Source organism: Anoplopoma fimbria, chromosome 12 (assembly GCF_027596085.1).
Source record: "Anoplopoma fimbria isolate UVic2021 breed Golden Eagle Sablefish chromosome 12, Afim_UVic_2022, whole genome shotgun sequence".
Classification (NCBI taxonomy): Eukaryota; Metazoa; Chordata; class Actinopteri; order Perciformes; family Anoplopomatidae; genus Anoplopoma; species Anoplopoma fimbria.
The window spans coordinates 16641582-16654218 of NC_072460.1; the positions used below are offsets into that span (position 1 = coordinate 16641582).

Sequence of the window (12637 nt, forward strand, 5' to 3'; positions counted from 1 at the left end):
AGACTCCAACCAACCCCCGCCCAACACACACACACACACACACACACACACATACAGAGTGAGCTCTTGGACAACTGAAGCCACCATGGGAATATGAGAGCGTGGAAGAGGAAGAATCAGCATTCGCTTGCAGGAGCTGAAAGAAAGCGGTTGTGTTTGGAATTTTGGGTCATGCCTTTCTCCGCACATTCCTCACCATCATCCCAACAATAAACTGTGTCATAGCCTGAACAACAGCCTCGCTTCTGGATATCTCGCAACACAAAAAGCCTCAAACCATCCGAGACCAGACGTTCACCTCCAGAACTCGAGCACTAACATTCTTTAACGGAGGAAGAGTTGTGGAACCTTGGAGGCTCGCTATATTTAAAAGTATCACATGGAGTAGGACACATCTCAACTGGGGAAATTACAAACAGATTGTGTGTACACTCGAGGTCTGAGCGCTAATTTAAGTTTGGCAGCTACAATTCCCACAAACAGTTGTGTGGGAATTGTTCTGCAATTCTGCACAAAATAACGAGAGTAAAATCTGAAAATGACACATAATTTATTTTTAGGAACCTCGACTTAGACGGAAAAAAACTAAACAAAACATAACAGGGTCAATATGAATCATCTAAAGTAGATATCAGAGTTGTCTCTTACAAATGTTGCCTTGCACAATCACAAAATGTAACAGGTTATTTACTCAGCTGTCAAAAGAAAAGTTTGTGCATGTAGTATAAACAGAAAAGTCCTTGATTCTGTACAGAAACATGTTAAAATAAATAAATAACTTAAAGAACAAAAAGGAAACAAAAGTTATTTACAGCTGTGAAACACTGAGGCCTACAGAACGCAGCCACATGATCATTGGTCAAACGTGGAGAGGTGCAACTGTAGAGCCATACACTTTGGTCTCTTCACTCTTTGGAGATGCTTGCACTTTTTTCTTTGGCAAATTTAGTTCGACAGTCAGTGGTGCTTAAAGTCTTTGGGTCTGTGAAGTTTAGGTGAACGGCTCCGTTTGATGCTCACAGTTTGCTCTCCTCCTCCTCCAGCGGCCGGTTCAAGCCCGGGATGAACTTGAGGATGCGCCTGCGGAAGCTTTTCTGTTTGGGCTTCCTCTGCAGTGAGTTGAATCCTCCCTGCTTCTCCCCGGAGGTGGACGACGACGAAGAAGAAGATCCCCTCATGTAGCTGCGAGTGCTGGCGCTGCGAGTCAGCTGCGTCTTGGCTGTCGTGAAGAGCTCACTGGCCGGTCGGAGGCGTTGCTGCTTCTGTGGCGGTTTAAGCAGCTCTTTCTTTCCGTCTGTGGTGGAGTTGACGGAGTCCACACTGCGGTCCACTGGGTACAGGCAGGTCTGGTAGAGAGGGTCGTCCTCGGTGGCCGTGCTGAGAAAGCTGGCGCTGCTGCTGGTGCTGCCGGTGCAGTGGAGGGCTCTCTGAGTGGCGGGGCTGGGAGTGCCGAGGCTGCCGTACACGCCTGCTGACTCCAACGACTCGTAGACTGCAGCATCACTGAGCACTATGCCTACAGGAGAGAAGGGAAGAGTTAGGATGGTGACACAAATATAACTGACGATCACTGAACACACAGGCATGCAGGAAACTATTCAAACAGGGGATTTCTTAGTTTGAGAACATGTGAATGTTTGATAGCATAAATCATTTGCCTTTCGTTAAAAAAAACCAACTTAAATTGATGATTGGATGATTTCTAAATCTGGACATTTTGCTATGTTTTAATAGCATAAAACCTACCATGAACAAGCCTCTGCTCCTGCACCATTAACGACCGGTATTCATCCCATTTCTCGTGAAGAGTTTGCTACAAAAGGAAGGAAAAGGTGTTAAATGATTGACAAAATAACACAACAAACAGGCTGTAGAACAACACATGTAAGGTTATAGCCATAATGGGTCAACAGTTTCCAGCTCATGTATAAACTTTTCAACAAAAAAACTAAATTGCCAAATTATCCGTGTCAACACTGCAGATGTGTCGGTCAAAGTCACTTATTGCGTCAAGGGAAGAGTATGTGTGAAACAGAAAGAACTGCACTGACAAATACCAGGATGTACAGCTAACAGGAAGATGACATACTAGAGGGCTTACCTAAATACTACTGAATTACGTGCAACTTCATTTAGTGGTATACCATGGTACTATTTGTGAAAAAAAAAAAAAAAAAAAAAGACAGAGGTGGGGAAGATTTTGAAACTTTATATTCACAATAATAGATCATGACCTAAAGTGGGCCTCTAAAAACTACAAAGCCTGTTTGTGAAGCTTTGTGAAGTAGCATTTTTAGAATAAACTGAACTTTAATAAAACAATTTTAGAACTTGAACTTAACCACTGCATATCCAGAAATATTGATTATTTATATACCCGCTTGCCTTGTCCTTTCTTCATGCGGACACATAGAAGATATGATAACTCACAGAAAAACAAACGGTTGAATGCAAATTTAACATGCTAAAATGAAGCCCCCCTTTCAGTAACAGCCGAGGAAGTAATATAGATAAACATAAATGAGTCATATTTATTGAAAAATCAGCATCCAACCAACGTTGTAAACATGCCGCGTGCTGAGCAGCAGGTCAATCTTTTAAACGTTGGATTAGTATCTCAGAAAGCGGCTGTGTTGCAGCTCTCAAACACTCGTGGATTAGAGCGGGACAGCTGCTGTAATCTCTCGGGGGGAAAGCTGGCAGCTTTTTAACAGCCACGAGTTTGAGAATGTCTGCGGAGATCAGTGAACTGCTGATGCAACAGGTGGTGCTGCGGGGGAGACAGGTGTGGATGGGGGGGTTGTCTATATCTAGCGTGTAACATAATGGGTGTGTGTGAGGGTGGTGGACATACACAAACAGGCTGACTCACCGCTGACAAATAGTGAAAAGCTGCTGCAGAAACAGTATAAAGAAAAAAACCTCACCTTCAGATACTGCAGCCGGGCTTCCAGCTCCGCTTTTCGGATTGAGTCACTGTAAACCGTCTCCAGCCTTTAAGCATAAAACCAGAAGGCAGTGGAGTTATTAAGTGTAACGGGAAGCACTTATTAAAACAAGGGTAGAAAGTTGGGACCATATAAAAGGCTCTTTTCATAAGACAAGACAGGAATAAGTCTGGTGTCAAACAGTTTACAAGAAAAGGGGAAGGATAAGGTATATATATACAATTTCCACTCGAGAAACATCAGTCAACCAAATCCTTTGAATTACATGAGTGGGTGACCAATTTATGGAGCTTGTTTTCACTTTAACAGTTTACAGAGACTCCAGTTGTGAGTTGTGTAATTTGATGTCAGTCTTTAAAATCTGTGCCTCCCCTGCCACTCTGATGCGGTTCACCTCACGTTTTTAGCAGCAGCTCTGGAGGCCTCGCTAATTGTCCTTCTTATCTTTTACAAGCGGAGGAGGAGGATGAGGAAGAGAGTGTGGCTCAGATTAGACTCAGCACTCAACTCAACAGAGCGGTTAAAGATACTTAAGCTATTGGGGACAACTCTTTTTTAACTCAATGAAATGAAGTAAAACAGGACATTATACATTTTTTTTGTTCTTTTAAGATTTTAAGCTACCAGTATGCTTGATTAGAACTGCTTGAAGGATGGTTGAACAGCTTCTGAATGCAACTTCTCCTAAACCTTTCCAATTTAGGATTATGAGAGTCTGTGTCCAACTGTTTCAATAACTTTCTGAAACAGACAATCTGATATTGACACCTTCTACACACAGGACCAGAGCCAGGGTCTGAACTTTTTTCCCTCCATTCTTCACACAAAAAATATTTGGCACTTCTCATGTGAACAACAGCGTGAGAGACGGTCTGAAAATGTTCACCATTATCCTCATATTTTAAACAGGATTGGTTCTCACCCTTCTCTCTGCTGACCGGCTTTTCACCCTGCTTGAGGCTGTTACTATAAATATTTTTGCCTTCCTTCTTTCTAAGCTGTAAAATGTCAATTTCTCACAGCCTGAGGCAAAATCTTCCAATTGCTAACTTTGTCTAACCAACAGCCCAAAACACAAACATATGCAAATGACTAAATATACAAAATTATAAACAAGGCCTCACATTGCAGAAGCTAGAACCAGCAAATGTTTAGTTGTTTTTTTAATGCTCAGTTATAAAACCACTGGTTCTCAAAGTACAAAGAATTCATGCCTGCAGATGTAAACTGACTTAAATGTATTTATTTACCAATCATTCAAACTTGTAACACAAACTTGAATTTGACTGATGTAACAATATCTAGAACATGGACCTCCTCTCACTCATGAGTTTCAGTTGTTTTTAGACACCGGGCTGTCTATTTTGAATTCAACTGAGGTGTTTGCACAATGAGTGTCACCTCTTTTCTGTTTTTTCACAGACATGTCCCTCTTTAATTTACATTATGTTTTCCTCTGAATAAATCTTTCTTGCAGTCTAGTTAGCAGCAGGTTTTTGACTCATTGTTTCAACACCAGAATAAATGGAACATATTCATTAATAAATCAAAACCTGAAAGCATTACTAACACATTTTTGATCATTGTACCTGAGTGTGTTTCCGCACGCCCGGATGAGCTGAACGATCTCCTTGTGCCGAAATCCGTCCACGGTGGCCTCGTTCACACTCGCAATGGTATCCCCTAAACACACAGAAACAAACACACACACACAGAAACACAAAGTCTGTTAACCAGAAGCCTCCAGGATGCACTTCAATCCACTGTGGCTTCAATTACTGCAAGATGCAGCCCAACTGAGGCTAGTTTGATTCCATATGAAACCTCGATACATGTGCAACACAAATGTGGCAGCCGCGTGCAGTCGTGGCATACGGCTCGTTAATGAACTGAAGCTGATTCCATGTTAAAGCTATATTTGTTTTCTTTATCTGTGAGACTCTTATTGTTCTACATCAGACTTATTAGACGTGGTGTGGACTCTCATGCGTGACAGAAGCCTTTGTGAGGGTTCAGCACAAAGCCTATTTTCCTCTTTCAAAAACCACCGACTATTCTACTTCATGCGATGAGATCACTGTGTTCGCAGAGAGACACAGGGAACAATAGAGGCAGCATGTGAGGAATGTAGGAAGTGAAATTGAAGTGACATATGCAGGTTAAAAGAAGGAAGGTGGCGGAGGATGACCTTCCTTCTTTTATTTGACACAGTGACGGAGACATTAACGCTGAGAGCAGCCAGCCTGTGACGGAGCAGTCATGAGTTATAAAAACCACAGGTAAGAGTGACAGGGAAGACATATTTTTTAAGACCAATCCAGAAATTAGCTTCGCCCTGGTTCCTTCGACAAAAAGCCAGTGGGATTTTTCCGTTTTGTTCAGCAAGATAATCTTCACAAATGAACACCATTTTTATGATTTTTGAAGCGTTATTAGAATCGGACGAAGTACAAAAGCTATAGTTGTAAAAAAAAAAAACTACATCACAGTCACATGACTTAACGTCACCACCACTAAGCTAAAGGCGGACTAGTATTCAGCTGATGACATTTAATAGTCTCATTTAGCCACTTTTAGTAAACGCCTTTTTTGAGAAAAATAAAAGCTTCAAAATTCACAAGTGGGATATTTACTGCCATATTTTATATCGTAGAACTAAACGTTAAAATTACGCTTATGTTAACCTCAGACCTTATTTCAGGCATTTAACCAAAAATCATTTGAAGAAACCTACTGACTTGGAGACGAGAGAACTGTAAGAGCAAAAATGCAGCACTCTATTTATACATATTCAAAAAATCTTACTTTCTCACAAATATTAACTATTAAATATTTCTACTTTTAAAATCACTGTCACATTTATTTTTATATCTTTGAGGTTTTTGTATTTAAAAATACACAAAAGGAAACAATTAAGGTTTGCAAGTTAAAATAACACTAAAATAACAACCTTTCAAACTGGCATTTGAAAGGTTGGATTCGCTACTTTATCTTGCACATGGGTGAGAGGAGCTGGCAAATACGTGTTGTTATGTTGACTGGAAAATTAGTAGGCAAGCAGTCACTACTTCCTTAAACAGCCGGCCTGATACACACGAGTGCTTTTGTTGACGTACGATACAGTATCATCTGGCAGACAGAAAAAGAGAATGAGCTGAACCCAAAAAACACACGCTAACTTCCCCTAATGTCTATTACGAATGTTTGCCAAGGCCTAAAATAAGTTTTCCATATAAAAAGGAGAAATACAAAACACAAACTCACCAACTTTAAGTCCTGCTTGCTGGGCCGGGCTGTCATCGTGCACCTTGCACACAAATGTGCACATCTCCACCGAGTTCTGGTCTTGATGGTGCAGCCCATAAGTCTGAAAGAGACAGAACAACCACTCTGAAAACATATTGATAAATACTTCCTTCTATTTTTTTGTATAGGTCTGTCTTGCACAATGTGATTAGTGTCCACAGTTTTGAAATAAGGTGGCCATACACAAAGCAAGACTGATAAATAAAACGCTGAATGACGAGCAGAGGAAGCTGTGACAGGAAAGCAGATCATATCACTGAGACGTGGTGCAAACGTGCAAAGAAAGAGCTTCAGTTCTTTTTTCTGATTGAACAGAAACTGATGGTAGACATTTCAACATTAAGGACAGGTTAACTTTTTTTTGATTTTTTTTTTTTTTTTTTTTTTGAAGTACTGACATGCCCAAATGTGCATTGAAAGTCACTGTTATTGTTCCTCCTGACCACAAATGTCTTCTGATTGCAGTTTGATTGTAAGAGATGGGGGACAAGGGGCCTCTTGTCATTTGTGCAACTTTGGACAACATTTCATCACAGAATAATGTTCAGCTAAAAATATGTTTGAGGCTTCAGCAGACCAAGGTTAGTCTTTTTAGAACAAAATTGCCCTTTTGTGTTACAATCCCTCCAAAAAAATCCGGTGCATGGATGCACAAAGAGGAAATGTAACCCAAAAACCTGTAACAGTAACTTTTGATTTAGATTTGTCATATCAGCCTATAGAAGCTTTCTTATTTTAGTTTTTTATTCCAAATAAGAAAGCTTATTTTCAACTGGACATATTTCTATATAAATAAAGCTTAATGTATTGTTTCACCTTAGGAGGGGATCTCTTTTGCGTTGTATGGACAGGGGGAACAATAAAACTCAAATGCAGAACATTGTTGTAAGCTAACGGGATACCTTCCTTTTAATGTATCAAATATTTTGTTGTCTTGGAAACCTTTTGTTTGTTACTTCCGCATGCTCTTCCTTGTTTCGGTCTGCACAGTCTCTATGCAGAAGGTCAGAGCACTGCGGGCCACAGATAGACTTCCCCTTGTCACGCGACCGTCAGGCTATCAATATGCGACTGTTGAGTTATTTTCTCTCAGCATCAAGCTTTAACGTTTCCATCTGCCACACTATAGTGCTTCTATTAAAACATTGATCCAACTTGGATGAGTGTCTTTTATGGAAAATTTGCAATGATTTAGATCGGCCTGGCTCATTTCCTTCTCAGCTGGCTGCAAGATAAACATGCAAACTACGCTAATATCGTTTGAACGCAAATATAACATTTGCATGCTGGATCCTCAACTCCACATTGGTGTTAACATAACAGGCACTGAGGGAAGAACTCCACCAGGAAAACACAAGATTCAAACTCATATCTCTCTCTCTCTCTCGCTTGCTCTCTTCTGAACGTCCAACTGGCCGTCATGATCTCACTTCCTCCTGTCCACAGGCGGGCAGGAAGGGCGGAAACCTCCGTTGATCCCGTAAATAGAACAATAAGTCTTTTCCTCGATGAAGTTCTCCACTCACAGAAACTTAAACACGCCATATCCATATTGAACCCTTTTCAGAAAGCTATTTTAAGAAAAGGGCTCTGCATAACAGAGCCGACATTGTGAGGTTAGAGCGCTTCAAGGCGGCAAGAGAGATATTGAGGTCAAATGAGTGAAGCGTCAGCTCGCTGAGAGGGTGAGAGTGCAGCAGGTATTACATAGGAAGCGTGTGAGCAAACCACACGGCTTAAAATACAGACGCTGGGAGATAAAAAAAAACATCTCCTCTCCAATCATGGGACTACCGCTAACGTTATTTGACTGATGCGTGACCTTTCACCCCCACGCAAGAGCAGTCAAATGCTTGGATTAAGAGATTTACAAGATAAGATGTACACAAGTTTCAGCATCTGTCGACAGAGATGAGGCCGCTCAGTGAAATCCTGTTAAATGGCACTTTAGAGGTTACTAAATCCCCTCTTATAGTGTATATCGCTATTAATCCTCTTACCTGGATCTCGAAACCAAACGACTCCTCTTCATTTTTCTCCAGGACCACCACCTTTCTGAAAAAGGACAGAGATTTTGTTATTTTTAGGTATATTTTCTGGTATTATCTGCAGCTATCACAACTTTTTTTCTTACTCAGATATCCAATAATCTGCAAACAGCAACACTTTGGGTAGGTAATTAGTCGTGTTAGTATAAATGCCAAATATTCAGTGGTGTCGGCTCTGTTTTGTGTAATTGTAACCAGAATTTTGGATTGTTGGCAGGAAAAACAAGACATTTGAAGAAGTCTTCTTAGGCTCTAGGATATTGTGACGGGCATTTCTCCAATGTTTTATAGACCAAATAATGTGAAAAATCGGGTTACACTTTAAATCAAATAAATCTGGGATTTTATAGCCTATCCGTCAGCTATTTTGGCTCATTGGAATGATGATATAGGAAAACCTATTTATGAAAAAGCTTTTTTGTACATAATGCAAGGCCAGGATGAAAGTAGTTCCACAAGATGTTTATGGCCATCTCTGGATTCCTCTCTTCCGTATCTAAATTGCATTACGAGATATCTCTTCTGGCTGCACAGGACTTCTTCTGTGTCCGACAGCCTTTAGACGTCATAGCTAAACGTACAGTACAATGGTCTGTTGGGCCGACGGACGTCAAACACAGCAATCATGACGGGGTAGCAAAACACATGAAAATTCATGACAACCCTCAAAGAATATCATGCATAACAATGGCCGCCATCATTGTGGATGAATGTTTGAATGAGGGCCTTTCACTGAGATGAGGCTGCTCACTTGTAAAGAGGAATGGGACGATGTAGGATTTAATAAATAACACTCTCATTAAGTTGATCGTGGTGAATTTTCTATTATCAGGTTAATGCTGAATATCCTCACATGAGTGACTGTCTAGCTCGCTTTCATGTTCAAGAGAAGTGAAAAATAGAGCCAAATTAAAAATTAAGAGAAATGATCATGTAAGAAAGAATAGACTAACACAATGTTGCCATTTAAAAAAGATATGTATTTATCCTTCATTTATGCAGGGAGGACCTTGTTATTTATGATTCCCTTTTTTAAGATTGATTGTTTTTAACTCAAAAGGTTGTTCACCAAAAAAGTTGTGTCATATCTGTGAGGCAATAAGAGATGCGTTTCTTACCTACATCTAAGGTCAAGTGATTCCAGTATGTTTTAGTGCCATTTAAGACATTCAAGTACATTTTGATGATTTATCAGGATAATCGTATAAGTGTAAATGTCAGTGAGTGGTGAAGGAGGTTGTACCTTTGTGGTTCTGGTGTCAGGGTTAAGGGTTTCCACTTCTGCAGCCCGCCACCCTGTGAGGAGAAAACGAAACAGGACATGAAGCGAGACAGACACCTGCGTGAGGTTAACGCAAGATTACTCATGAGGGTTTCCCCCCCCCGAACTTTCCAGGACACACCCTCTGTACACATCATTGCATTAACCGGTTCATCGGGTCACGTGTGCCGTTTGTCTTATTAAGCCACTGAGGCATTACGCTGGTTGTCGAAACATCACGGGTGAAACCAGAAATGCGTGTCGGGCTGCTGTTTGTTTACTTCACACAGTCACAACTCCTTAAGAGCATCTAAATTTAGCCTTACGCAAAATCTGATGCCTCCAGGCACTGAAACTGTTGACCTGTGTGAAACTTTAGATCATTTAGAGCAGTTTGTGCAAATTCCAGCCTATTAAGGAACAAATAAGACAGACTGGGCTAAAATAACTACCACAATGACTGCATTGAGTTAAAACTCAAGTCAACAGTAGGTCAAGACTCTGCCCTACCTGACTGTATAAATAAGGAAGGTATCTGTCCAGAAGGCTCCACTAAATCACTTACAATCAATCCTCGTCTGTTCCAACTCGATCATTTTCAAATGCTGCCCCTATGAAAGGCCTGCTTTGTGCTACAGTCTCTCTGCGCAGTAAAATGTTGCTTTCTTTATGTCCCAACACTTACAGAATTGTCCCGCTCCAGTCTCAATGAGTGCATTTATTCCCAAATACCCTCAGAGGCCGACGGGGGCGGCTGGAGCGGGATCTCTGTGCCTGTGTGTGCACAATGCACTGTTGTAGCCATAGTTGTAAACCCTCACTCCAGCCACAACGAACACTGTGTATGTATGCATGTAGGTTTGTGGATGTCTGTGCCTCTCCTCACTGTACACTGTCACACTAGTCTGTTATAGGCTGGTTTCCAACTGGGATGACAGAAACCCCAAAGGAAGTAAAGTTACAGAATTGAATGAAGCTTTATGAGAGACACAACGGCCCCGGAGAATAAGTCAGTTGACCCACAAGCCATGCGAACTTTAAACCAGTTTTATGCAACAGCGGCTGAAGCTGGTGTCATTCTGGAGCATCAGAGGAGGGGATGACAGTCTCGATCACGTTAAAACTTTACATTTCTTTATCCCGGATGAAGCCATCTTCAGTATGCTCTTATTTGGAAATAAAGGCAATGTGCAACAGAGTTAGAGTACTATATGATTAATGTAGTCAATCGGATTTAAATATTTTAAAAAGAATACCCCAATTTGAAGTTAATTAGTAGTTTCAATCAAGTATATTGTCTGTACTTATGAGCTGAACCCAAAAAAAACACGCTAACTTCCCCTAATGTCTATTACGAATGTTTGCCAAGGCCTAAAATAAGTTTTCCATATAAAAAGGAGAAATACAAAACACAAACTCACCAACTTACATTCCATGTACTTTGTACAAATCCCCCATTTTAAGGTCAAAGTTAAAAAACTTTATAATAATAATTTTGGTCTTATGACATCAGTCAAGAAGTTTTAGTTGATTTTTTGTCTGTCTTTGTGCTCATACCCAGGTTGAGAAAATTAAATTACTCCAAACTTTTGTAATGGTTTCTCAATTGCCTACATGTAAATCATCCCTCAAAGGAAAGGGGTCATTAGTCTATGAATTAATCTGAACTTGTTGGTCAAATCATCTTCATTTGAATCTGTTCTCATCTGAAGGCTGGGCCCTGGAGTACCCGACCCATCATAAATCAGATTCAGTGTTTGGGTGGTCCACACTTGTCCCTGGATGGGCTTCTGTAGATAAACAGTGAACCAGCAGAGCCTCTGCAAAATCATGAATATCTACATGAGTGACTTGAAAAAGCTTTCTGGCTTGCTATCATGGTAAAGAAATGAAAAATAGAGCCTGATTTAAAATAAAAGACCCACACCATGTTGCTATTTTTTGAAGGGGGACCTAATGATTTATGATTACATTGTTGTGCACGATCTGTGATGAAATACAAATATTTCTCTCCCAAAGATAAAATGTAAATAAAGTGTTTCCAGTATGTTCTAGGGACATTTTAAGAGTTGTAAGGATATTTTGATGATAGGGAATAACAATTCTTCTGGCCAGGATAATCGTAACATGACATGTAATATTGTCTGATCAAGACTGACAACATTACACAACTCAGTAGACTCCAGCCAACAGAATTTAAGATTTTAACATTAAGATAAAGCAACACAAATCCCATGTGTTGTCTAGACATCATTATAAATGACCTCCTCCTTCTGCAAGGTGAAATAATCTCTAAATTGATCACAAAAAAAGTGTGTTTAAATATGATCTTAAACAAATCGAAATGACAATAAGATGTTAGAATTACTTTTAGCGTGCAGCTTATAATTTAATTGATAACTTGAATTAAATTAGGAGAAGGAAAACAGTTAAATGCACTTCTTACCTTCTTGAAGTTTCTTGGCAGCGTCCCTCCAGAGTAAGCCAAAGTCCTGTGGTTGTAGACCTCCGAGGATCTCTTCGTTAAGTCCACAGTCCTGCAGCTGTCTGACTTTGATGAGGGGAAATAAATGTCGTTGTCTTGAGATGCGGGTCCACTCTCTGGCCCGCTGGAGTTCACCTTCTTCAGCCTCCTGAATGTCATGTTGAGCTCATACAAATGTGGTGGAAAATGAAAAATCAAAAGGATTAATTGTCTTGCTGTCCTCAATGAAAAACCAGCCGTGAAAGATGCCGACCGAGCTGTGAGCTTCAACGTGGAGCCAACAACTACAACTTCACATGAGCGTGTTTCTTCTGAAGAGGTTGGGGGCGGGGAGTTTTATTGTGAAGGACACGAATGAGTGCCAATAGGGATGTTGACGCGCGTCCTCCTCTGCTGCCTTCGAGGGCGCCTTGGACGTTTCTGTTTCACATTTCGCAAACTGGAAGTGTTTTTTTTGTTTTTTGGAGGCTGCTGTATATGCAGCATAAAGTAGTGGTTATGATCCAGAAATAGCTGGTAAAATCAAGAGGTAAAAAAAGACACAAAGCATGTAGTCGATGCAGAAGGATTAGTTTATTAATTGATTAGT

The 12637-nt window shown here is 40.5% G+C and overlaps 1 protein-coding gene across 1 annotated transcript; it reads right to left on the reverse strand.

Moving 5' to 3' along the window:
- Positions 1 to 539: 539 nt before the first annotated feature.
- On the reverse strand, positions 540 to 12378 carry tamalin (trafficking regulator and scaffold protein tamalin). Its single transcript, XM_054609959.1, has 8 exons — positions 12010 to 12378; positions 9546 to 9598; positions 8255 to 8309; positions 6213 to 6315; positions 4538 to 4631; positions 2928 to 2994; positions 1747 to 1813; positions 540 to 1516 (listed from the first exon to the last, which is right to left on the reverse strand). Exons 1-8 carry the CDS (start codon positions 12205 to 12207, stop codon positions 1017 to 1019), a joined length of 1137 nt encoding a protein of 378 aa, XP_054465934.1. The 5' UTR covers positions 12208 to 12378; the 3' UTR covers positions 540 to 1016.
- Between the last annotated feature and the right edge of the window lie 259 nt (positions 12379 to 12637).